General features: G+C 43.1%; 3 protein-coding genes and 1 long non-coding RNA gene across 4 annotated transcripts in view; 3 read left to right on the top strand and 1 right to left on the bottom strand.

Annotated features, from left to right (window-relative positions):
• Window positions 1–821: 821 nt before the first annotated feature.
• Window positions 822–5,847, bottom strand: maco1a (macoilin 1a). The gene is made up of 11 exons (XM_088319306.1): window positions 5,591–5,847; window positions 4,787–4,928; window positions 4,540–4,666; window positions 4,217–4,340; window positions 3,914–4,092; window positions 3,075–3,603; window positions 2,789–2,947; window positions 1,888–2,070; window positions 1,687–1,807; window positions 1,449–1,623; window positions 822–1,374 (listed from the first exon to the last, which is right to left on the bottom strand). The coding sequence occupies exons 1-11, from the start codon at window positions 5,668–5,670 to the stop codon at window positions 1,172–1,174; spliced, it is 2,022 nt and encodes a 673-aa protein (XP_088175432.1). The 5' UTR covers window positions 5,671–5,847; the 3' UTR covers window positions 822–1,171.
• srfbp1 (serum response factor binding protein 1) lies at window positions 5,827–8,825 on the top strand. The gene is made up of 3 exons (XM_088319307.1): window positions 5,827–5,975; window positions 6,700–7,164; window positions 7,246–8,825. Exons 2-3 carry the CDS (start codon window positions 6,700–6,702, stop codon window positions 8,458–8,460), a joined length of 1,680 nt encoding a protein of 559 aa, XP_088175433.1. The 5' UTR covers window positions 5,827–5,975; the 3' UTR covers window positions 8,461–8,825.
• A 472-nt stretch (window positions 8,826–9,297) lies between these two features.
• LOC148321524 (transcription factor E2F6-like) lies at window positions 9,298–12,459 on the top strand. The gene is made up of 6 exons (XM_088319245.1): window positions 9,298–9,737; window positions 10,346–10,445; window positions 10,573–10,807; window positions 11,042–11,173; window positions 11,291–11,405; window positions 11,482–12,459. The coding sequence occupies exons 1-6, from the start codon at window positions 9,552–9,554 to the stop codon at window positions 11,680–11,682; spliced, it is 969 nt and encodes a 322-aa protein (XP_088175371.1). The 5' UTR covers window positions 9,298–9,551; the 3' UTR covers window positions 11,683–12,459.
• Window positions 12,460–12,630: 171 nt separating this feature from the next.
• LOC148321523 (uncharacterized) overlaps window positions 12,631–25,472 on the top strand; it is a 49,605-nt gene continuing 36,763 nt past the window's right edge. The window contains exons 1-3 of the long non-coding RNA XR_015846852.1: window positions 12,631–12,779; window positions 13,348–13,437; window positions 15,818–15,869. This is a non-coding gene — a long non-coding RNA (uncharacterized LOC148321523). The remainder of the gene's footprint in view (window positions 12,780–13,347; window positions 13,438–15,817; window positions 15,870–25,472) is intronic.

Raw genomic sequence — 25,472 nt, 5'->3', positions numbered from 1 at the left:
GATCAACATGGTTCACATTCACAAAAATCCTAACCTGGTTGTAAAATAAAGCAACGTCAACTTAAAGTGATGAGAAATACAAAGAAATACTGTCTCATCGTTAAATCCACAAATAAATACATGTATGAATAACACAATCAAAGTGACAACCTGCTGCTTCATCACAATTCCCCCTTTGTAAAGTTTATACCATCTAGATATGTTCTAGTGACACAAAAACATTTTAACAGCACCCTTTTAAAAAAAAAATGTTATGCTAAATACATCGATTGAAGTAAGAATGGAGAACAAACACAACACTTGGCACTTTAACTAAACAAAGCGACATTCCTCCGTAAGTTCATGTACATTGCTGTAAACAAAGACGCCATCGTCGAGGCTTCACGAGACAATCGGTTTGGTTGATGTTTGGCACACCAAGACTGTGTCACGAAGAACGTGTAGTTTCCCTTTAAGACAAAAACTCAGGCGGTCATATTTATAAGGTTGGAAATTGCAAAAACAAGTTCTGAGTTGAGCTGCAAATGTATTTGCCATTCAATAAACAGAAAATTGCAGCGTTTTGACAAATTGGACAATTGAAAAGGCACTAAATAATCTGTAAAATAAAAATTAAAAAGTAACGAGCAGTTACCTAGACATCATTAAATTCTTTGAAGGATACGGCCTAAGAGCTCGGGATTCGGCCCACATGGAAAAAAAAAAACGTTATTTGCAGCAACAAGGCGATGTATATGTATATTTTGGCAGTGCCATGATTAATTAAACAGCATTTTGCTTTTGGGTAAATTTTACTTTTCTGCTTCCTGTTAACCGGGATCTGAAAGCATAAATAGTTTTACATTCATGTATCTCTCAACTCACTATCATCGTTGCCTTTAAATTAAACCCAAGTTGACTCATGAGGAAAAAAAAAAAAAGCCTGAGACGAAAAGCCACGCACAATGTCTCTTCTTTTGGCCAATAAACTCTTCCCCTTTCTGTTTATTTAAATCAATCTGCTTGAATGGTAAAACCTCACAACCCCTCGAAAAAAAAAAAGTAGATATGTAGGCAGGAGTTGCGTCCCTCAGTGCAAAATCTGTCAGGGGCTTGTAAACTCAGAATGACCCGAACTGAAACAAAGAGCTTTGAAAAAAAAGGAAAAAAAAAAACAAACACATCAGTCCAGTCATTTTTTGAGCGGCTGGTAGACTGAGGCGTTGGGGTCCAGGGAGGAGGGACTATTGTCCATGAACTTGGAGGAGTAGTGCGGGGTCACCGGGCTCAGGTTGCTGCTGTCAGACGAGTAGGAGAGGCTGGGCATGACTGCCATCACCTCTGCTATCTTCTGCTTCAGCTCTGCTATCTCTTGCTCCCTCTGGTGGATCTGGCCTGCATGCGCAGGAAGAGACACAATGGTGAGGGACAACGCTGAGCGCCACATGACGGAATGTGGAAAGCTCTACCTTGCGCGATCTCCAGCTGCCTCTTGGCATCGCCCAGCGCCGAGAACAGATCCAGCTTGATCCGGGTCTCGGCGCTCAGGCTGTTCTCCAGGTGCTGCGTCTTCTCCTGCATGGCTGACAGCGCCGACATCAACACCTCTGTGTCCTTCTCGTTCTCTTTGTACTTGCGCAACTCCTGCAGGCAAGAGTCACCCGTTTTAATTTAAGTTTTCAATTACGGTGTACTCCTCGATCCTACCTGGCACTTGCCCTCCAGATCTCGGATCTGCTCCTCTTTGACTTTCATGTCCATGCTGAGCTTCTTGCACTCCGTCTCCAGCTCTCTGATTCGACCGCGCAGGGAATCAGTCGACTCCACTCTGGAAGGGTAAACAAGGATCTGAGCAATTACCATCCACTTTGTTGACGGCGTCAATGTTTATTTTTCCGTAATGGCCACCTGGTGGCTGCAGCTAACGCGACCGCTCTGGCAGCCGTGGCTTCCTCCATCTTCTTCCTCTTCCTCTCGTCGGCCAGCTGTTTTTCAGCCAGGACCCGAGCCTCCTGCTCTGCTTTTAGCCTCTTCTCCAGCTGGGAGATGGTCTGCTTATCCTTCTGCTTTGCCTGGACGGAACTGTGGAGCCTGTAGCAGTGCGGTGTGACATTAAACCTTACACTAGGTCGAATTTGCCACGTTTTTTTTTCATTTGACAGCAGTTAAAAACACCTCAAATGTTAATTCAAGAACAGAATCTTAAAGCAAACTCTAAAATGTACAGGGAGCTGTGGCGTTTTGGGTCACGGATTTTATTTTGGCGGGACTAGCGTCTGTGCTCCACCTGGTCTGTCCTGCATGGCTTTACGTTTCAGGCTGGGCGTGGCCATTCACACCTGGATGCTATCTTCAATCAAGACTGTTTAAGAGCCAGTCAAACCAGCATGCAGGTGCCAGATGATCCTACGCTGCAACCTTAACAGGAGCAAGGGAAGGGACGCCACAGTAGGGCGTACCATCCAAGTGGTGAGCAGCAGCATTATGGAGCAACTGGAACTGCTTGATGGAGGGGTGCCTGATATCAATATATTATATAGGTTCAATCTTGAAACTCAAAACTGTACGTTACAAGTGTGTGCATTTTTTTTTATTTGACGGTGCCAACAGTGTGCAAGGGTCCAAGTCATTTTGGTGTGTTTTATGGGACCGAAGTGACGGAATTTCAAACAGTCCTGTTTCTAGGATTTCACAGAAATGCCATTTTGAAAAGTCCTGTAGCTCACACGAATATAATTTAAATATTATTCAACACAAGTCATCATCCTGAAAAAGGATTTATGTACAGCTTGGCTCTCCATTCACCCACTTGTTCTGGAGCAGTTCGTTGTCCTGCTGGAGCTGGCCCAGTTCAGAGCGAAGGCTGCGGTCTTGGCTGTTCAGAGAGGACAGCTGACTCCGCAAATCCGACTCCACCTGCCTGTTTGCCTGCAGGTCTGCCTTGAGGCGTTTCACGTCCTGCTCCATCCTTTTCATACCGTAGGGGGGGAAAGGGTCAGTACAAGTTTCTGTCTTTAATTTCCTACTCATTGGTAATACAAAAGGTAATTTTAAATGAGAAAAAAATCATACAGATTTTTTTTTCCGTCTCTTACCGTACTAAAGCATCCAGCTTCCCCAGCTGGTTGTTGGGGATGCAGTTTTCTACTGGATCCTTTGGACTCTTCCCACCGCCCTTCTGCTTTTTGTCATTCTTACTAGACGATGAAGCCGTCGGAATACTGCCGTTAGTAAAACTGTGATTCCGCGGCGACGAGTTGCACACGCCACCTCCGGAGGCATTTTTGTAGTTCTTCCCACTCGCCACCGCTTCTTCTTTGGAAGCAGTGACGGCACCGGAGTCGCCGTGCGCATTCTCTCCCGCCACGTCGTTACTCAGTTTCTTTGCCCTGATGTAGTTCTCGATATATTCCGTCTCCTGTAGTTTGGAGTCCATTGAGTGTATAATGTTGTTGTTATTGATTCCAATTGTGTTTTGTTTTTTGCCTTCACGCTCTTTTGCAGTACCGTCCTTCCCTTTTTCCCTGTACTCCAGTTCTGGTAATGGGACAGAGTTGCTTTTCTTACTGGGGGGTCCTCCGTTTTGAGACCCGATGGAAGGTTCTGTTTCTGAAATCCCTTTAGCTGAAGCGAACAGGAAAAAATAGAGACAAGTAGTATTAACTCATTCAATCCATAAGACATATATATACACGTTTTCAAAATTGTAGTCCCCGCCTCCCAAAGACGTATTTATACGTCTTAGCCTTTTGCGTCAGAGCTCCATGTTTTTAAATCTTTAGAACTCAATATTCCTAGGCCTTTCAAAATCAGTCACAAGCCAGAAAAAAGCAATGTGATTGCGAAAACAGCTGGGATTAAATGAGTTAAAAGTTATGAGAATAATTATTCTACAGGAAACTTTAGTGTCAGGTATACGCTGTGCGCATCTCACCCTCCTCTGGCTCCCTCTCTTGTCGCTGCAGCATCTGCTGCTCAGGCGGTAGAGCTTGTTGTAGCAGCTCCATGTAGAACTCGTTCTCCTTTTGCACCTCCTTCTGTTTCCTCAGCCGCATCTTGTAGCTCACATAGCTCTTGAAGCCAAAGCCCAGAGTCACCACTGGGTAGCCAATACTGTCAAGAAACCAAAAGACAAATATTGAGAGGGACCTACAAAGATATTTTGAGACAGCACTTCATAGGGAAAAAAAATAATCGGTTCGCTGTACGGCATAGGGATACTTGACAGGAGACTAACCAGTGAGCGGCAAAAGGTCGACACAAGTCAACATGAAAGTTCTTCAGGTCTTTGAAGCGGATGGCAGCTTCGATGTACACAAACAGGATCCACAGAGACACAGTGGGAAGACACACTCCTCTCTCTGGGTGTAACACACATGTACACAAATTCAAGGACTAACGCGCTATTACACAGCTATAACCAACAAGATGGTCATTAGAATAATTACAGATCAAAATTTTAATGCATTAATGCCAGAACTTTATGGGAAATAAAAGTCCTGTCGTCTTTTGGTCTGCACAAAAACGGAAGGAAGGAAATAGAAGAAATTGTGAGCTAACCTGTGTGCCAAACATATTGGACCCATACATAGGTGCTGGCAGCAAAGAACAGCCACTGGACCGGGATGAAGAGGAGGCAGATGATGTCTGACGTGAGCGCCACAAACACAAAGAAGAATGAGAATGCCTGAAACAGAAAGGGGAAAAGAGAGAATATTAATTATGCTCTAAAACCTGCAACAAATAAGCATCTTTCCATGAAAAACATAATGAGACGGAGCACTTTGGGGATGCAACACACTCTTACCAGCCCTTGATATCTGTAGGAATCGTAGACGCTGCGAAGGAAAAGCCAGAAGGGCCACAGGTACTCGAACCTGAACTCTAACACAAAGTCAGCCAGTAGAACTAACACCCACACGACCAGGAACTTCAGATACAGGAATGTACTGCAGGGAAGACAAAGGACGCACTTTGGAGATAATTATGTTTGGGACAAAAGCGAGCTGCTTAAAATTGTTGAGTGCTCATTTCTATGACATTGCAATTTTGTAGCGATCTGCATTGTTTGGAGAGACAGCAAATTAGATGGAAATACTTTATTCCTCCCGATATGAAAACTAAATTAAAAAAAATGATTCAAATGTTGCAGTTTAATATGTGCAGTAATTAAAGGCTAATTACAGACAGTAATATTTGTGCAAAGTGTAAATTATAATAGCATGTATGCAATGTTGCATGCTCAAAATGTTGCAAGATTATTTCAAATATTCAAAGATGAGACATAATAGAAGCTACTTGGCGGGGGGGAAATGTTGGATGAGTCACACGAGCCACTGCGCGATTTCTAGCAAACGCTATTTAAAAACGCGGAGCCAGATTTGAATGGAGGAGCGTTAGCTAGGCAGGAACAAAATAACACACGTTTATCCCCCCCCCCCTCGCCCCCCGCAACATGAATCGAAATATTAATCTATCTGTTTCAATTGCGTGCAATGCGCATCATCGTTAATCATGAAAAAGGCACAAGCCTGCAAGACCAATGTCGACATTGAGAGAGGCGCCATTGTTACACAATAGCGTCCCTCCAACCCGTTTTTTTCCCCCGTACCTGCTATATATACCCTCGGTGATTCGGTTCCGTTTTAACGGCCGTCTGAGTTTGCTGCAGTCCGCATTGCGCCGCTTCATCCTCCCCCTGATGATTTTGCCGATGTGTCGGTGCGGTAACAGCAGCACGGGACTGTCATTCGCTCCCGCGAAATATGCACAGGTCGTGAATTAGCCACCGTTGTTATTGTTAAATACACATGAAACAAAGAAATAAATAATAACAGTGCGCCGGAGGCCCCTCCCCTTTTCACGACACGCCGCGTTCGCTTTCGCTACGTCTGACGTGATGACGACATCAGAGGCGTGGCTACGTCAAACATGGCCGCCCCCTGCGCGTTCGCAGCCTTCGCCTCACGTCGACAGCTTGTGGCCTGTTAATTACGGTAAGCCTTGCACTAGCCGAGCGGTCTTTGATCGCTTTGTCTTAATTTGAGGTTGTTGCTCATTTAGCGTCGTTCAGACGCTCATTGAGGCAACTTTGTTCATCTCAGCCTGGCAAAACGCCGCCACGTTTGTGCGCTCGCTGCACATCACGTCGCTTTCAACAATGTTTCCGATCTAAAATGCAATTGCATTGCAAGCTACGTTGCTAAATGTCATTTCGGTCATATTTGAAGCATTTTCACTTCGGACTTGATTGCCTTCCACTATTGTTTCTCAACGTTTACTTTTGTCTCATTGCATACCACTGATATTACGAGCACATTTTTCATGCAAAAGTAATATTTGATAGACTAGTTAATTGTACCTTGCTTTACATTTTTAATTGTAGGACATTTAATTTTTGTGCCTGTCACTATAATTCTATTGCAGGACTAGATGAGCGTACTGTATTGGTGTTAAATAAATAATTAAAAGTGAAATTAGACAATGAATTTTACCCTCTCTAAATATCTGAATGCACTCTGACCTATCCCGATGAGCCTCGAGGCATAATTCCCCATCATATGTTAACATTTTAACAAAGCAAAGGAAAGCAAAATCACATTAAACAAACGAGTCCAGTTGCTCGAGTTCAACTTTGCAGATTACTATGACACTTATACTTAATACAGAGGTTAATTGTACCCATTTCTTCTCTCATCTAATGTGCCCATGTTTTAACAGATGACCACTTCTAACGACGACATGGCGTCATATATTGAGATAAAGAAAGAAGAGTCAAATACTGGAGAAGTCGAGGGAGACAACAAAGAGGAGAAGAGTGTAAGAGGAGGCGCAGAAGAGGAAATGGCAGAGGAAAAAGATGGAGGGGATGCAGGAGAAGCTAAAGAAGAGGACTGCAGTGTTGAAAAAGAGGATGAGGCTGAACAGCCCAAAGTTGACACGCCGAAAAAGCCTGAGCAAGTTAAAGTCAAAAAGCAGCCCGAGGTCCTGAACTTGAACAACGAGGTGGTGATTATGAGAAAAGAGGTGAAGAGAGTGAGGGTGTTGCTCAGCAGGAAGATCATTCATCAGATTGCTGGGCTGAAGAACAAGAAGGGGACTGAGGCGGCTGTTGAGAAGAATCAGAGGAGGGTCGCCAGACTATTGGAGGAGATCCACGCGATGAAAGTGCTCCAACCGGACCTTGTATGTAAACACATTGAGGAGTTAGAACGAAATGTAAAAACATGTTTTAACCAGAATTATTATTTTTTTAACTTTCCGTAGGTCACCAAGACTGCCTTGCAGAAGAACCTCAACTTTAACGAAGTGTGCAAGAACCCAAAGTCGACCATGTCCGACAGAGCCATCGCTCGCATCGCCTCCCATCCCCAGTTCAAGAAAAAGATCGAGGACATCCAGGCCGCCGTGAAGGCTTTCAGTGACGAGAGGAGGACGACGGGGAAGCAGGCGGAACGAAAGAAGAAAAAGGACCTCGGAACGGCAGCTCCGCACTCACCAGATGCCAAGGTAGAAAAGCAGAAGAAAGCAACGGAACAAAAGAGTTCCGAAGAAGTGGAGAAAATCTCGAACGATGATGACAAAGACACAAGAGATGAAACAGCTGCTTGTGAACATGACGAGCACAAAATGGAATCGACTCGAGCTGATCCTGTTGCTGCAACGAAAGTAACAGTGGAGGCTAAAATTGTCAGAGCGGCATCAGTCAAAACGATTGAACTAAAGAAGGAACCGCAAGCTACGACAGAAAATAAACCCTACGATGTGCAAGCTGCTGCTCAGGAAAATAAACCCAAAGTGATGTCCGAGCCCACAAAACAAGAAGAAAGCGATTTAGAGCTCTCTGACGACGAGGACAAACCATACTTTGACGACAGCACCGAGGAACGATTCCTCAAGCAGTCGTCCCTGGAGGAGAGTGACAGCGATAACGACTTTTTTGTGGGCAAAGTGAGCAAATTTAAGAAAAAGAAGAGTAAAAACACAGACGGCGACAAGACTCAAGAGGATTCGGCGGGAAAATTCAAGCCTGCCGACGGGATTCAAAGTGAACTGGATGATCTTGAGTCACGGTTAAAAGCGAGAGCGCCCAAACTTCAGACGGTCTTCTGCTCTTTGTCTCAAACAAAACCCAGTCGGGGAGGACGGGGGAAGCCGTTTCGGGGTCAAGGGAAACCGATGGGCAGAGGCGGTGCAGATTTTGAGAAAAATCCCAAATTCCAAAAGGAGAAAGGACCAACGGGGAACAGCAAGTCCAACAGGCCTGACGGCAGACGTTCAGATCAAGAGGGAACAAACTTTCGAGGGCGTGGCCGAGGCGACGCAACGAGGCAGCAGGATCGTCGCGCTCCCGGCGGCTTTTCCCATCAGGCGCCACAACAGGCGCTGCATCCATCGTGGGAGGCCAGCAAGAAAAGAAAAGAGCAGCAAGGGCAAATTCTGCCTTTCCAAGGGAAGAAGATCAAGTTTGATGATGACTGATTTGTATATTCCTTTTTGGAGGGGGGACTAATCGAGAGTCGCTTCTGGATCATTTGTGGTTTTTAAAGGACAAAATTTGAAGTTTTATAATTGTTTTGGGAATGCTCAGTACAAGTGCTCGCTAAAGTTATTAAATCAATTTGCAGTCTCGGAAAATAATGTTGATTATGATTATTATTTTTGTATTATTATAAAAATGTTTTAGTGTTTACAGGTGCACCTCAGAGCTCTTCCGGGATCTAAATTGAATAAAGGTTCTTGGAAAAGGCTTAAGTGATTCACACAGTGATGCACATTTCATTTTTGGCTAATAAGTACTAATGTGTTACTATTTCCTGACTTCTAATTAAATCAGGTTGAAGTTACTTACCCAAGTCACTTTGTTTTACTATTTTTGTCATTTTTATTCAAAAGAGCACAGTATTTACTTATGTCTTGGGGAGTGATGTCTCACTTTCCCCTAATCCCGATGAGATTAACAAAGTAATATTCAAAGTTAATAAATTTAGAAAAAAATAAAACAAGGTGATATTAACAGATTAGTCAGGCTATAAAAGACCATGTTATATTCATTTAGTTTTTTATTTGAAGTTTACTAAGATTTATTACAAAATAAATTAAGTGGCCTGCTTGTAAAAAGTATATATTTATATACTAATTATATATATATATATAATTATTATTTTTTTTTATTTTAAGTGAAAAACTTGTAAGCACGTAGTGTGTACTTTTAAAAAAAATCACAAAGCCAAGCTTTATTTGTAAATATTCTTTCAAGATTAAAAACAAAAGTCACGTGTCTCCAAATCTCACTGCTCATTGGTCTACCGTTCTTACGTCACGACGCATCATCAACTCGCTCCTTTGCTTATTGCGACTCGCTCCTACTGCGAATACCGCCTCGGACTTCTGCACCAAAGTAAACATTAACGACCTAAATTACGTTTTACGCAAGAAGCAACGCGGTGCAGACACAAATCTTTGTGCGAATGTAGATTATCGCATTGGTATGGTCAAGGTGGGTTCAACGCGTGTGCGAGTGAGGCACGTTAACTGCTAGCAGCATAACCGCTGAAAGATTTCTGGACATTATGAGCGACGCAATGATCACTAGTGAGGCATCGGAAGAAACAACGACAACGACAAGTTCGGAAGATGCTTCCTCCTGCAAAAAGCGAGAGAAGTCGAAGTCGTTTGACGAGTCGCAGCAGGCGCGACCGGCCGCGCCACAGTTGTTATTAACCTGCTCGGATCAAAAGTCTCACGAGCAAGACAAGGTAATCGAACAACCAAACCAAGTCATTATGCACAATGTGATTGCATTGCATCATGAGATTTCGTCTTTGTAGTTGTGTTTGAACGTGGTGCGTGCGTGAGTGATCGTATCCCACAATGCATCTTGAATAGCTCCCTCCATGCACGTCAGCGTTTGTAATTCCCAAAAGATAGAATTTATTTGTAAAGTGTCATTGGAAAGCTTTTTAAACACTGAAACAGGCAACATATAATAATAATAATGACGTCATTAGAGAAAGGCATGGTGTCCAAGGTTTGCAAAAAAAAAAAATGGTCAAGCGCCAAACAGCACTGTTATGATCCTGCGATATGTGCAAAGTGAATCCCAAACGCTCCATTTCAAGCCCAAATTGAGTGGTTCACCTTCGAGCAGCACATCTGCAAAGAGATACTGCTTCGTTCAGTGCGCGAGAAGATGTGAGACTAGTGGCGGAGAAACAAGGCTGTTTACCACAAGAAGAACAATTTAATTTGGATTTAAAATATATCAGACCAGGAACTTTTATGACACACCTCATCACGTCATACCTCAATTTGAGTGCACTTTTTTTTTTTTGTATTTTAATGTTTGTGTGCATTTTTTTCATAGAAAAAGGAGGTGCTGGAAGATGATGGTGACCCGAGTTGTCAGGATGTTGGCATGTCGTCAGCTATCTGCAGCACATCACACCCGCTTACAGGAGAAGAAAGTAACTTTTTTTTTGTAATACTTTACAACAAATTATTCAATAGAAATAAATGCTTTTTTTTTTTTTTTAGTCCAAAAAAAAATCTGCTCCAATAACAGTTGGTCATCCTTTCTCATTTCCTTCCCAGAGCCCCCCTTCAGTATTAACCCATACAACATGAGAAAATCCCGGAACGACACATCGCTCGTCTTGTTGACCAGGAAGTTTTTGAACATTCTGCAGCAGTCAAAAGACGGCGTTCTAGACCTGAACCTCGTGACCCTGGAACTCAACTCCTCCAAGAGACGTGTCTATGATGTCACAAACGTCCTGGAGGGGATCAACCTCATCAAAAAGGTCTACAAGAATCATATACAGTGGTTGTAAGTATACAAACGGTCAAGCGTTGGCACAAAACCTTCAGCAAAGAAAGCCACAAAAAATATCTCCGTTCATTTTTAATTCCTCACCCTAAAATGAAAGAATTTTCTAAATTTAGCGCAGCATTAACAGTGGAAATTGTTTTCATCAAACATCATTTTGCGAGTCATGAAAATGGGGCATGTCTCCATATCGCTTATGTCTGAGTGTGTTGTTTTAACGCTATTTTATTTTAGGGGTTGTTGGCTCAACAAAGACACCATCCAAATGATGAACAATCTCGCCGAAGAAGAGAAGAAGCTGGACGAGCTGATCGAAAGCTGCACAAGAGCGATTCATGGGATGTGTGCGGATGAGCAGACCAGCAGATATCCTTTTTTTTTTTTAATTTATTTATTTATTTTTAAATTCCTTGATTATATGTTGCAGCATGCATAATTGGCAGGATTCGGAAAAATTCTGTATTCCTTGACCATGCGCTTCACGTTTGCCTATGTGACCTATGAGGATATTCAAACCATCCCCATAATGAGGGACCAAACCGTGCTCGTGGTCAAAGGCCCCGAAGACACCACACTGGACGTGATACACCCCAAAGAAGTCCGTTTTGTCCATACTGAACCGTAACGCACATCAAGAGACGTGTCAAAAATTCTTTTGGTCTGTGTGTCCTCAGAGCTTCCAAGTCCACCTCAAGAGCACTCGGGGTCCGATCGACGTGTTGATCTGCTCAGACGAGCCCCTTCCCATGGAAGTCACAGACAGCGACGTGGACGACGACGACGACGATAGCAACCACACGGCCATCGCCGCTGCCAGCGACGCGTTATACAACTCACTTGTTGAGATGCCCTTGAAAAGTGAACCTTGTTTTTAAGGAAGCCGGCATCCAGACCCACAGAACTTTGCACCCCCCCCCCTTTATTTTGGCCATCCTCGAACAAAATGTTACACTGATAAAGGAGCCATTTACCTCCATGACACTGAATGTTACCTAAAATATTTTCACTGGTTTGACTGGCATATATATATATAAGGAGTTGGTTGCATCACATACTGTATGTCCTTGTTTGAATTGTTGTTTCAAAAGTCACTATTTACACATGACACACATTTTTCCGTAGCCTTATTTTCATAAAATGACATTTTCTGAAAGTTTTTCTTGTCGTTGTAGGATTTTAGCGTCAATGTCAACACACAACAGTAAAATTGACACACCGCCTTTAATTAAACGGTCGCACGCATCCGATTCACTCAATCATGTCGACTGAAAATGACATCACAGGTTGGGCTTGAGAAAACAGGTGAGCCGTGCTTGGTCGTGACCTGAGCCCTGAGCAAATGTGATGTCATTTTTAGTCGACTTAAAGTGACAAAATGGCTGCCTCCCTGGGATGGTGGATTTTACAGCTTAATTCATATTCCACAAACACAATATTAATCAGAATGCCATGTTTACACTCGTGAAGGTGCACAGAGCAAATTACTGCAAAAAAAAGGGTTTGACTTCCCCTTTAATTTTTTTTTTCAGATTGATATTCTTTTGTTCAAGAAAAACAAGATGTTTCATTCACAAATGTTCATTTTACTTTAGCTATATTGTGTCCGTAAAGAGTGGGTGTAAACCTGCTTAAAATAAAGTGCCTTGACATAATTCATAGCGTTTTATTGACATAAATGTGACAGCTTTGTAACTGAATTTTAGATGTGACAGATACTTCTTTGACGGGTGTGTTCGTCCCGTCTTTCAACGCAACGCGGCCCTTAAGCGCAACAAAACTCTTGTTGCACACCACTTCGCTCGTTTCCGGCAGGTGTGAAAAAAGGCGGAGCCTCGTCTGCAGTCTGTAAGCTCACCTGTCACCCCCTGCACATGTTTACGAACGACGACGATTTGAGAATATAGTTCAGTATACTAAACTTTGATGTACACGTAAACATATTTCGTCGTCAAAATGATCGTGCCAAAATCAGGTTGGTTGTTCATAATGCTCGAGATTGACAAACAATGTTCAGGTTGCTGTTCGCTCGTTACATAACATGCAAAACGTTTGGCGTGTGAAGCACTTTCGACACTTGCAACCCCTCGTAACAGTACATTTGGGGTGCTTTTTTTTGTAATATAAAAACATTTTGTAGCGTTTAGCTGCAAACATTTCATAAAGGAGTGAATTTCTTTGCGTATGGAGTAATATAATATTTTTTATAATTCTATAATATTTCCTATCTGAATAAATCACGAGCAGGTTGCAACAGAGTGACCGAAAGAGTCACAGAAAGGCATGTTTTTTTGTGTGTTTTAGTCAAACATTTTATTTGTTTTTACTCCAGCACTTTGATGGTACCTGCTGCAGAAACGACCGCTTAAAAAACTGAAAATTGAGCATTTATATATTTTGATACTATATTGTGTCCTGCACTTGTCTCTATTGACACTAGATGGCAGTGTAACCCCAAACACTTCCTGACCCAAAGCATCATATCAAGAATGTGGTGTTTTGAAACCAAAATCTAACCACTGCTCTCTTCTCACCCCTCCCAGACGCAGTACTTGGTCCAAGATGCAGAAGTTTTTAACGCTCCTTTGAGATGATGGCTCAACCTTTTATTTTGCGACCATGGTGAACACAAGGTGAGTTTATGAAGGCGAGAAATCACATTGCAATTCATGAACAAGCACTTGGATTTAGAAGCCACTGCTTGATAAATAACAGGTATTTAGGGAAATAAAATAATCAACAACCTGTTTAGTTTTATCAGAAATATGTGAAAAACACAGATTTCACTCAAATATTGGACATCTTTCACAATATGGTGTTAATCTCAAAATAAATTGTTTTCCATACTTTGACATGAAATGGGTCAAATTCAAACAACTATAAGTGATAGATTGAACAATTAAACCCCCAAAAAATCCTCAACTTTGTTTTATAGAAATGTTTTTCCCTATCGGTTCAGTTCACAATCCAAACATCTCTGTTCATGCATTTCTTTGTCTGAACTAAAACGTCAACATAAAAACAACCTCAACCTGATGATGTAATCCATTGGGAGAATTGAGTATCCACTTTCGTCCATAGATGGCAGTATTGCACCTCACAAACCCTTGCAAACCCAATCAACCCAGTTCCCTACAAACACAGAGTTCACAGAGTCACTGGATCACTGCAGTGATTGATTTACGTGTGTTTCAGTTTTTTGCCTGTCTTTGTGTGCCGTAAACGTCTTGCACATGAGAGAGAGGGGGGTGGGAGGAATAACAAAACAACTGTGAATATTGAACCTGGCCGTATTGAACTAGGCCTGACGTCAGCTTCGCCCCCTGCCTCAAGAGAACACGGTTAAAGATCATTCATTAAAGCTGTCAGTCACTTGATCAATCTGTCGATGGCGTTTCATTTTTAGAGTGCATCTCCTTGTCGGTAACAACAGAAAGGGGTCGGTCTTCGAAGGGAAATGGGGCAAAGTCTCGACTTAAGACCGACCGCTCTTCGGGGTGGGTTTCGAAATGCAGTTCACGGCGCTTGTCCCCGTTGTCCAAAATATACGGCTGCATCGGGGTCGACTTCTGCCCCAAGCCGGCCTTGTTGCTTCGACTTCTGCAATGCACGCTGGCAGTGAGTGAAACAACACAAAAATGACTGCGTGTTAAAGTGGGAGCTCGAAAGTAAGAGAGCGAGAGAGAGACAGAGAGGGTGGGAGAGAACGTACTACTCGCCTTGCATTGGCTATTAAGAGTGCATCGTATTTTTGCGTCGCATGACGCTGACCAATCAGCTGCCTCCCAAATATTTTGGGTTTATGAATGAAGCGAAAAAGTGAGAGAGCAGGACGGGTGTAGTTTGATTCATCAAGCCTGAGTACACCAAAGAAATATGTGCTCAGTAAAGACCCTCTGGAGGGCCTGGATCAGCAACATGATGCGTTAAAACAAAGCTGCCCCCTCTGTTTAGCACATTTCACTGATGACGCTGCACAAGTTTAACGCTGTGCAAAATGAACTCTGCCTTGATTCCTCTTTTTGTGCGCTTCTTTCAACGTGGAAATGATCTTTTCCTAAAGTGGATCGAGAGCAACCTTTTTCGTATGGTCTGCAAATGAGCTTGAATAGTTAACCCAACAGATATTTGTTTGGATTCTTTGAGTTTAGTCAAATATTATGCTAGGGTTTGAAACGACTAGTCGATGCATCGACTACCTCTAGCTTGAAATAGATTAATCAGCAATAATGAACAGACTTGTGCTGTAGCGTCTGCTTAGGTGACACCAGATATATTTGTTGGGATAATTTGATTTTAATCACAAATTATCTCGGATTTGAACTGACTAGTCGATGCATCGACTACCACTATCTTGAAATAGATTAATCGGCAATAATGAACAGACTTGTGCTGTAGCGTCTGCATATGGTAACAACAGAGATATTTGTTTGGATAATTTGATTTTAATCACAAATTACCTCAGGTTTGAACTGACTAGTCGATGCATCGACTACCACTACCTTAAAGTAGATGGATCGCCACAAAAGCTCAAGTGCTCCAAAGGGTCGTCTGGAAAATTACGCTAGCTGAGTCCAAGTCCTCAAGTTGCGAGTCCACAAAGATGTTGGGATGGGATTGGTTGAACGAGTCAGGTGGGTGGGGTCAGTGCAACAGACAGCGCAGATCAGATTGATTGATCTGTCTAAGTGTGAAAATTTGGAATTATTTTCATTTTGCTTAGCTATAAAGTGAACACTTGAGATGTGTGTGAAAAGTGTGGACAAGTAGGCCTCAAACCCAGTACCGCTACCTTAAATGTTCTCCAACAGCGTTTGAAACTTCTTGACCCGAAACGGATGAACCCGTGAGCTCACCCACTTCATGCTGGAATTGGCTTCCTGCGAAGAGCTGAGAAAGTTGACACGATTTTGCACTTTGATCACACGCACCTTACCGCTCGCGTTACCAAAGAATACTGCGCAGAAACTAACGTCTTCTTTTCTTTTCATATGTGTTGTCCTGGAACATCAGGAATGCTGAAACTGACCTCCCCTCGAGACAGCTTTCCAAGCGAAAACTTGCAGTAAGTAAAAATAGAAATTATTTTCTACTTATTTTTTTCTAAGTATTTTCTTCCTCTCCACACATCTTCTCACACTCTCATTGACCAATGGAGATTTATTTTCGAACACTTGAAGTGGGTGCTTCCTCAGTTTAAGCAAGCACATAAAAAGCACAGCAGAGAAGTAATCTGAGGTAGGATCCAGATGACTCATTCTATTCAAGAGAGAGAGAGGAGAGAACGAAGACGTTTCCTGGGATTTATTTAGCTGCAGTCAGAAATCACTAATGTGCAGCAGCGCGTTACGATACTGAAAAATGCAAACACGTGTCCTTAAAAGCCCGACGGCGTTGCCTTCTCGAAACAAAAAAAAGGCGTCACAACGAACTGTTTACGGAATAGGAGATAAGTCGTGTTCGTAATGTACTTAGCAGAAGCCGTGCTTCATTTACTTTCCACCCCAGCGGACGCTTGAAAGAGCGGATCAATGATGTGCACGGATCCATACTGGAGGTGTACGGGCTGATCATTAAATGGAAGTGATTCCCACCCCCCGTCACGTGGTCTTTAGAGGTTTGACCTCCTCACAGGAGTATTTGGCTTAAGATGCGCCCTCTGTCAACTTTGTCTTATTTGCGCGGCCTTGAAAGAACTCTTGTCTCTGGAGGAGCGAATGCGAGAAGCCAGATGATGTTGTCGACTTGGCCGGATCATGCACAGCTGGGCCCTGGCTTTGGTAAATGGGGAGGCGCTTGGAATGTAATGTCTTGCTTCCTTCTTGGTCCTCGTTTGCGGTTGGTTTTGCCCCCCCCCCGCCTCTCTTCCAGGCTGCCGTAATGACAGCACAGTGAGACCCGTTGCGAACCTTTAGCCACCGCTCCAGTTTCTTTGCTTCCGCTCTGATGCCTCGACTATTTGCATAGACGGGAGCCAGGCGTGAACCCCAACCCAAAGGCTCCTCGCCTTCAGCCAATGGAAGAACGAGCTGTCAGTGGTCCATTTGCATGTCATTTGCATCCGATCCCCATGTGACTGTTTGCAATGTCAGGAGGGCAAATTAACCCGTGTTCTGTTTTAGCCACATTTGCATCTCATTTGCATTCTCGTTACTTAATGAGGGTTACTTAGACGGCTGACCCGCGCGCCGACTCCTTACCTTGTGCGCATCGCCCGCAGACAGTGAGACGGGCTCATTTCATTAAGGGAAACAGCCGTTTGACAGCGAGAGTGCCTTTGGATGTCATCGTTAAAAGGGACGATGGCTTGCAAGCTGTTTGTAATCAGGCGCTTTTTTTTTTTTTGCATGCATATGGACATTGTGCCATATTTATTGTAAGGATGAAAGATTAGGCACGAAGAGTATAGCGGGCGGCATCAATCTCCATCAGCATCTTTAGGCAGACACATTAATCATCCCGTCGATGGAAAATCGTCTTCATCGGCCCGCCGGGGGCCGGCGCGTGTTGGTTTTGTGCCCGTGTGTGCACTGCGGATGCACAAACGGACAGAAGGGAAGTCGGTGGCCGAGTGAGCAGAAGCGCCGCAGCCAATACTTCTTCATTGATCCGAGGAACTTGGACTGGCGGTTAGACGTGGTTCTGTCCCGCTAATGCGTTCGCATGGCAGCACCTGACTGGGCCAAATCGTTTCGCTATGCCTGCTTTTCATTTTTTTTTTGTCCCTTGTTTCATGGATTACCTCACTTATTTTGGATTTCTTCACTTATTTGCATCGTAACAAAAATTAGCGTCTATTTTCCACCACGACGAGTTGCACTTATTTCTTTTGCGGCGCTTTCTTTATTTTTTTTTTTTAACCTCGCTTTTAAAGAACCGCACATCCTGGAAAAATCAATCCAATCAAATGCTCTTGCTTTTGCTCAAGGATTTATCGAAGGCTTTGTGCTTTTATGTCGAGTGTTTTATGAGGAATGCGCGCCTTCTTTCTCCGTTGATGTATTAATGCCATATACAGCGTATAGGCACATGCCCTTGTTGACTGAATCTCGACGCAGTCTAACCAGCACTCACACTCTCATTACCAGGCTTTGTGTTTCGTGTTGTGAGGTGCTTAACCATGGACATGTACTTGCGCATGTGTGCTTATGTATTCACGGGCACACACACACACACACGGTGAGCCTGGTGGTAGGTCTAATGAGAAAGAAGGCCTTGAATGGTCCTCATGCTTTGAAGCATTAAAGCTTAATAACCTGTCCTTTCAGCTCGCTCTAAAGAACATGCGCCATGCTGATAATTGGAAAGATACTGCCCGTTTTCTATTGCTTTCTCTTGTCGCTTATGTCTAATGGCTGCATTTGCTTCGGCTGGAACTATTACTTGCCCGTGAAAGATTATTTCCCTGTTTTGCCCAATCATAATTTGGCTCTTTAGTACTGCTTCCTTGATGGACTTGTCGTTGTGGCCGTCAAACATCTGAAACATCACCGAATGTTAGCGCGATGCTAACTGGCATGCGATAGACCTCGAGCAGGATTGCTCAATCCTGTCCAGCCCGTTTCGTTTTCCATCTGTCTCTGCTGCAAAACACCCGATTAAAATGATCAGATCATCAACAAGGTCTGCAGAAGCTAGATGACAACCCTGATCATTTGAATCAAGTGTGTTGCAGCAGGGAGACATGGAAAACAGGCAGGACGCTCGAGGAACAGGATTGAACAGGATGGAACACCTCGAAACTAGATCAGACCCGTTTGGCTGCCAAAACCTACATAGACCGTATAGTAGTTGTTCAGAACTTGAAATGCTAACCACGTATGCATTGCTAGCCACTGTAAATTAGTCGCACTTGAGCTCCATTTTTACCACCGTAGAGCGACTGGCATTTTTCCATGCTTCTCATTTTCAGCCTGATTAAGCTTCACGTGATTCCGCCGTTTGATTACGTGCAATATTTGCACTATATACACTTGCTGTTACCGACACCTTAATATACGTTTACACCCTTGGCGAGTTTCTTGGGACTGGCCGTGCTGACTCCAATCAGCACACACACACACTAGCTGTCGGCCTCTCAGATATAGGTCTGTGTACGTCCCTATATGCTGTGGATTAGAGTAAAGGGCAACGTTATGTGTTGACGCCCAGAGCTGTGTTTGTATAGCTTCCAGTAAGTGCCTAATGTGTGGTCACAGTTGGAGGAGGCCTGTCCACATTGCTGCGTCGCCACAGGGACGAGGACGACAGTTCAGCGCGGTCGCCTGTTTAATGCGCCCTGACCCAGAAACTGGCAGTCTGACCTCTTTAGCTTCTGCTTATAGGAAAAGCTCCTTCCCACTCTCTTTTCTCTCGCTCTTTGTGTTGTCCTTATGTCCTCTCCCCGTGTGACGTTGCATCGCCTTCCAATCCGCTGTCAAACCGTTCAGCTGTCTCCAAATATGACTTTGTCGGGGTCATGCTGTTCGATTTAATGTCTTGTCTTGATTTCCTCTTTTCTGTTTTCCAACATTCCGAGTGATGATCTTTGGAATTTTTTTTTTCTGTTCATCCACTGTTTTCTTCGTATCCCAAACATCTGTCTTGGATACTTCTTTGGCACATTTGGCTGCTGGTGAAATACTGTATAACTTAGCGGCAAAGGGTCACGAATATTAAACAAATAGAATGGAGGCGTTTACATTTGCACACACCATTTTCTCTGACTTACCTTTCTAAAGTTACGGCAAAACTGTTGCACAGTCAAGGCAGTGAGTGACAATTTTTTTTTTTTTTGGCGCATTATGGCTGCCATTGACGGCTAAAGACGTCCAAAAAGTAGAAATAAATAAATAAAATATAAATACACACACATGTGTGTATATATGTGTATATATATATTTTTTTTTTTTTTTTTTTTTTTTTTTTTTACGTGGCTGGTAGTGAATGAGTTAATGATCATGTTGCTAATATAGTGTAAAATTATGTGGTGAAACCCCAAAATTGTGGTTCAAGACTGCAGAAAAAATTCCCTTCATCTGTGAGTCAAAATTTAAATCGTCTGTCAATGGCATTACAACGCTGAAAAAAAAAAAAAAATTAACATGTAAGTGTAGCTAGAAAGCAAAGCGTGGAGAGACTCTGTCACGCACACGCATGCTTTGAATCAAGGAATCTATTGCTGTCCGGTTTAATGTGTACATCGTTGAACTTAATTTTAGTAGGTAAGAAGACAAACTTTAACCTATAACCTGCTATAAAACAAAACAAACAAAAAACAAACATCCCACACCCCTACACCTCTCTCCCCCACTCCACCCACGTTATTGTGACTTATATAAGCTGTGTTACTGTCTCTGCTTGACCTCTCACTGCGGTGACAGTTGGTGCTGCGAGAACACTACCCAATCCCATTGTATCAGACTCAAAAGGTGCGTTTTTCTTTTTTGCCGCTGTTGTTTGTTTGTTTGCGCGCCTTAGCCGAAGGTTGTCTGAAACGTTCAGCTCAAATCGAGCGTATCCCACCTTGATAAACTATAAGTTGACCCCAAGTGCCTAAATCATTTGGAATGTTCAAGGAAAGCGTCCGAAACTCTGTGAACGCTTAAGTGGATATGCGTGCGATGTTGGTAACCTTTGACTGCTGTGTCACGAAAATAGATGCCTTCAAGGCTGCAAAATATATGAAGTCTATGAAATTTAATAATTAATCCGACGGCATTTATGTTATGCTCACATCAAAATGCGTTTGTCACCACTGAGGACCCCCCTCCCAACTGGCCTATCCCAAATGTCACCCCTTCCTCCCTATGAATAGCGCAGTTGATGTTATGCAATCCCCCCCCCCCACCAAAGACATTATGTCAACAAAGGCTGCTGGCTGCAGATGGGCCTGTTGTTTTCGTTATCTTCCTCTGCGGTGCCGTGAATCTTCGACTACATTATCAAGTTAATGATATGATATGACATGACATGGACCGCTTGGTGAGAAAGCGCTCGGGGAGCGCTGCCACTTGATAGCCGGGGAGCGATGACAAACCAGTCAAACAAGAAGTTGGCCAAGTGACGAACGCCGAACGTCTCCGTGATGCGACGCCCCCCCCAAAAATGAAAAACGAAAAAGCCTGGTGGTTCTTGTTGAGCTGTCACATGCGACGGCCAGGAATCAGCCGCTTTCTTCCTCCACTCCCTCAATCAGTGGCCTGGTTGTTGGGTTCTCGTGCACTGAGTTCACCTCTCCTTCTCCCTGGATGAGTCATCACAGGATAATCAGGCCCAGAGCAGTACGAGGATAACTCAGCCTGACAGCGCAGACACGCTCTAACGACCATCGCCGTCCCTTCGAAAGAATTTTAAAAAGCAATCCAGAGAAAGTAGGAAAGGGAAGGAGATTGATCGAGGGCGCAAACGGATGATTTTTATTTTTGCCTCATATACGCACGATTTCTGACTTTGCAATATGCATGTCTTTGCATACATATGAGTGGACACGGCGCTGCTCGGCATGTGATGCGTGCGCGTTTCCTCCCCTGCTGGGTTGAGTAGGTCATCGAGTGCAGTGAGTTGGCACATCAGGGTTTTCCCCAGGTTAGTGCCAAGGCCCGTGCCCAGGATAATTACTGTATGGTGTGTGTCTGTGTGTGTGTGTTTACTTTACCAGAATGTTCTCCTCTTCCTCTCCTTCCCCACATATTCCCGCTCTGTGCTGTTTCTGGAGCCAGTGGTGCCATCTGTCAGATCTGTGTGTGTGTGGGTGTGCGTGTGGGTGTGTGCGTGTGTGTGTGTTTGTGCACGCTGAGCTTAAGAAGGAGAAAGTATATTATGCAAATTAGGGGGTGGGGAGGGGTTGGGGCTGGCTGTAGCAGTGAGCAAAAGAGGGAGAAGTGGAATGGAAATGATTGTGCGCACGTGTTGGGAGTGTGTGCGCACGAATGGCTGTTTGTGTGTTTGAACGTCTGCCCGAGAGCTGCAAAGTCAGCCATTAATATGACCTCTTCCTGGCAATGTGAATGCACGCGCGTGTGTGTGTGTGTGTGTGTGTGTGTGTGGTGCACGCATGCTAGAAAGCAGCTGGTTCTTTCACCAGAAGCATGCTGTGAATTTGGAAGCGTCCATGTTATTAAGTATGCAACACAATTCGGAAACGTATCCGTGCGCAATATACACTCATGTCATGAAAATTCACCTCAGAACGTCGGCTAGCTGGCCCGCAGTCACGTCGGCGTTATCCTGGCTAGCAAAACGTGGCAATTCCGATGATGGTTTGGCTATTAATTTTTTTTTTTTTTTTGTATGTCACATTTATCCACTGGGTGTGAGGAAAAATACTAAATATTTTACATCCTAAATCTTCCATGTACAATCAATATAGCGCGAATTAGCATACATGCTATTCATAATCATGCTCCTCTATGGATATAAATTTTTCCTATATGACATTCGATTTGCAATGTTATTCATACGTTCTATGCATATTAACGGGTTTTTAATTTTAATTCTTAATTCATCAATATGTCATTATCACTGTCAATATTAGCCTCACTTTTGGCAGTAATTGTATAAACACGGCTTTCGGACTATTTATTCATTATTATTAGAACAGAACAACAGGCAGCACCTTAATCTTCCGTTCTTTTCCTCTTGCCTAGATTACACTTCATTATCTTTAATTCCTCCCAAATGCTTCGCTTGTATTATTTTTTTTTTTTTGCATTTTGCTAATTTCCACTCACGGGATGAGTCGTCTCTCTGCCGATTACGTTTACGAATCAGAATCTCAGGCGAATATGACATATTTCATTTAAATTGTTTATGTTTTTGTCATGCGAATAGATAAATATTGATTGGGAATTTTTCCACATGATATAGGTGGCGTGCTGTTATATTGCGTTTTTTTTTTTTTTGTATAGTATTGATCGTTTCTATAATTGCGACGTGATAGTCGTAAAAAAATAGAATAGAATGGAAAGTCTTTATCGTCATTGTAATAAAACAACAACATTGAAAGTGCTTCTTACGGTGCATGATAAATAAAAAAGGATCAGTGAAGCACTAACAAAAATCAAAAGCAATCACTATAAATATTTATAGAAATAAAATCATAAAAGCATCCATTTAATACTAATTTAATTTAATGTGTCCAGAGTTGTATTTTTTTTCAGGTGATTTTTTTTTTTCCCACTCCACAGGTAAGCGTTAGAGTCGCCCCGATCCAGTTTGTTCGGCGAAAAGTCTCATCCGGCTCGTTTATTAAAGCAAGTGTGGTCAAATTCTCCCTCATATAAAAAAAAAGCTCCGCGTTTGATCACTTCCCGTCAGCTTGGATGTTGTTCCGAACTGCACTCGGTAGGCTGGTTTGTTCATCATGAGTGGCTGTTTTCACGGCAGGCGACGGCCAAGAACAAAATGACGCCATGTAGAGACGCAAACGGGGAAAGGAAGGTTGGGAGGATGAAAAGGAAAGAAGACATTCATGAACGCAAGGTCAAAGATAATTCAAAAGATAATTACGTGACAGCATCGCCAAAGAAATGAGAGCTAATCTGAAAAAAAAAAATGTTACTACGCGTTTCACATCATCACGTCGGACTGTTTGATCTCAAGTTGGGACGCACAAACGCCCTTGATTTATTGATGAATTTTTAAATCTTGACTCAAGATGAGTGAGTCTAAACCAAAGTCGTGATTCTGAAAGTGGAGACAACCGTGCGAGTCAGACTTTCTGTCACAACAAAGCAAAACAAATACAGCGCACGGTCGAACAATAAAGTTGGCAGACCGCAAGGACATCATTAGATGAGATTAACAGCAGGGGGCGCCGACGGGATCTTGGCCTCAGGTTCAAAGTTGTCATCTTACTGGCCTTTGACCCTGACAGGTTCCTTCGGCAGGGCTTATTAAATTGGACCTTGCGTGTATAACTCAAAAGCCGTCTTGCTTTTCCGTGGCCCCATTATGGGGCCTTGGACATTCCTCGGCATGCAAGCTTTGTGTAGGAGTCAGCCTTGCACGGCAGTCTTTGTCATATTTTTTTTTTTTCCAACTTCAAAGTTTCCAGTTCTTTTATTTGATGAGTTTCACTTCTGGCAGGGCCTCCTCGTTCAAAGTCGAAAGCAAAGCAATCAAAATCATGTACGTGGCTTGAAAGTCAACATTTAAAGACAACGCCACCATAAACGGTGTGGGTAAGATTGACAGGGTCGAGCTTGCGTTCCTCCCAAAGGATTGTTGTTCAAGTTTAAGCCCCGGAGGTGAACCGGCGAACAGGCCTGTAATTGTGGTAAACATGGAAATGCAATATTCACGCCAGGACTGTTCTGCCGGCTTAATGGACAACTTCTGTCATCTGTCACACGCTTGATTCCCCCCCCCGCCTTTTATTCCTGACTTTCTGTGTGTGAGCGTGTTTTTTTTAACACTCCTCTCTTCTCTAAATTCACAAGATTACAGACCAATCAGACGCAACTGTACAACCGCTGACAAGCTTAGGATGAAGAATTAATTCGACAGTGATTTGCTAAATCTTCTGAGAATGATAATGTATGTTTAATCTGCTTGAGAGAGGTATAACTTGCTATATTTTAATGGTCATTTAAAAGGCTTGGAATTTTTACCCACTGTTGATCGAGATTATATGGTTGGGTGGTCCTTAAAAAAAAAAATTTAAAAAAATAGAAATTTTTCTTTGTTGCCCTTTTATAACAAATTACTAGTGCAAAAACAGTGGAAACTCCTCTCCGTCTGATTTGTCATTCTGAAACACAATTGGCGCTAATAAAATGCTGTGGAGACTTGTTCGTTCACCTTTTCATGTATAGACCTTTACTTTTAGAATATGACATGAATAAATAATAAATAATAAATAATAAATAATAAAATACAAAAAAATTATAGAAAGAAATTAATAAAATAAATAAATAAATTCATTCATTAAGATTTTTTTTTTTAATGTGTCTAGGAATGTTTTAAGCGACATCATATGATGTCCAAGATGTGCCATTATTTTAAAAGCAGGCCTTTTAGCCTTTTGAGCGCCGCGCTTCCTTCTTACGTGAGGGCCATCAAAGCGCTATTATTTAAATGACTTGTTTGTGTGGCCAAATTAAAGTACGCCACAAGAAAATTGGCTGACTCGGCTTCATCAGTGCCAGTTGAGACGCCCTTTTGTGCAGCGGAAATAACAGACTCCAAAACTTGATTCGAACTGTGATACCAGACTTCACATTTGTTACTTTTTTTTTGTTTTCTTTCAACTCATGATTTCCTCAACCCAATAATCTCATCTTTTCTCTTTTGCAATTACGAGTTAGCCTTGCGAGAAGTCTGCCGAGCGCCGTTTGGTTCGTCTGCCCCCCACTGCACAATGGCGGCACTCAGTCACTTTTGCGCCAGACAATGCAAGCGAGAGACAAAGTGAGACAAAGCAGCCGAAGTTTGTATCAACAGAGAGAGTTGCAGAGGCAGAGCGCTTCGTCGTCGTCTTCATCATATCTGATGCAGACAGTCAACTCGGAAGAAAGGTGTGTGGGCGCGTGGCTCCTTCGTCTAGCCCCCCGTCGTCCCCCCACTAATGACTGATTCCGATCACCGCCCCGCCATTGTCTTACAGCTGCCTCTCGAGAAATAAAGCGGGAATGATAGAAAAAAAAAATCACAGAGCAGAGAGAGGAATCCTAATTAATTGTATGAA

Source organism: Idiotropiscis lumnitzeri, chromosome 16 (genome assembly GCF_059441095.1).
Source record: "Idiotropiscis lumnitzeri isolate Australia: NSW breed Sydney's pygmy pipehorse chromosome 16, RoL_Ilum_1.0, whole genome shotgun sequence".
NCBI lineage: Eukaryota > Metazoa > Chordata > Actinopteri > Syngnathiformes > Syngnathidae > Idiotropiscis > Idiotropiscis lumnitzeri.
The sequence above is the reverse complement of the archived record's forward strand: the minus strand, read 5'-3'. Positions and strand labels throughout refer to the sequence as shown.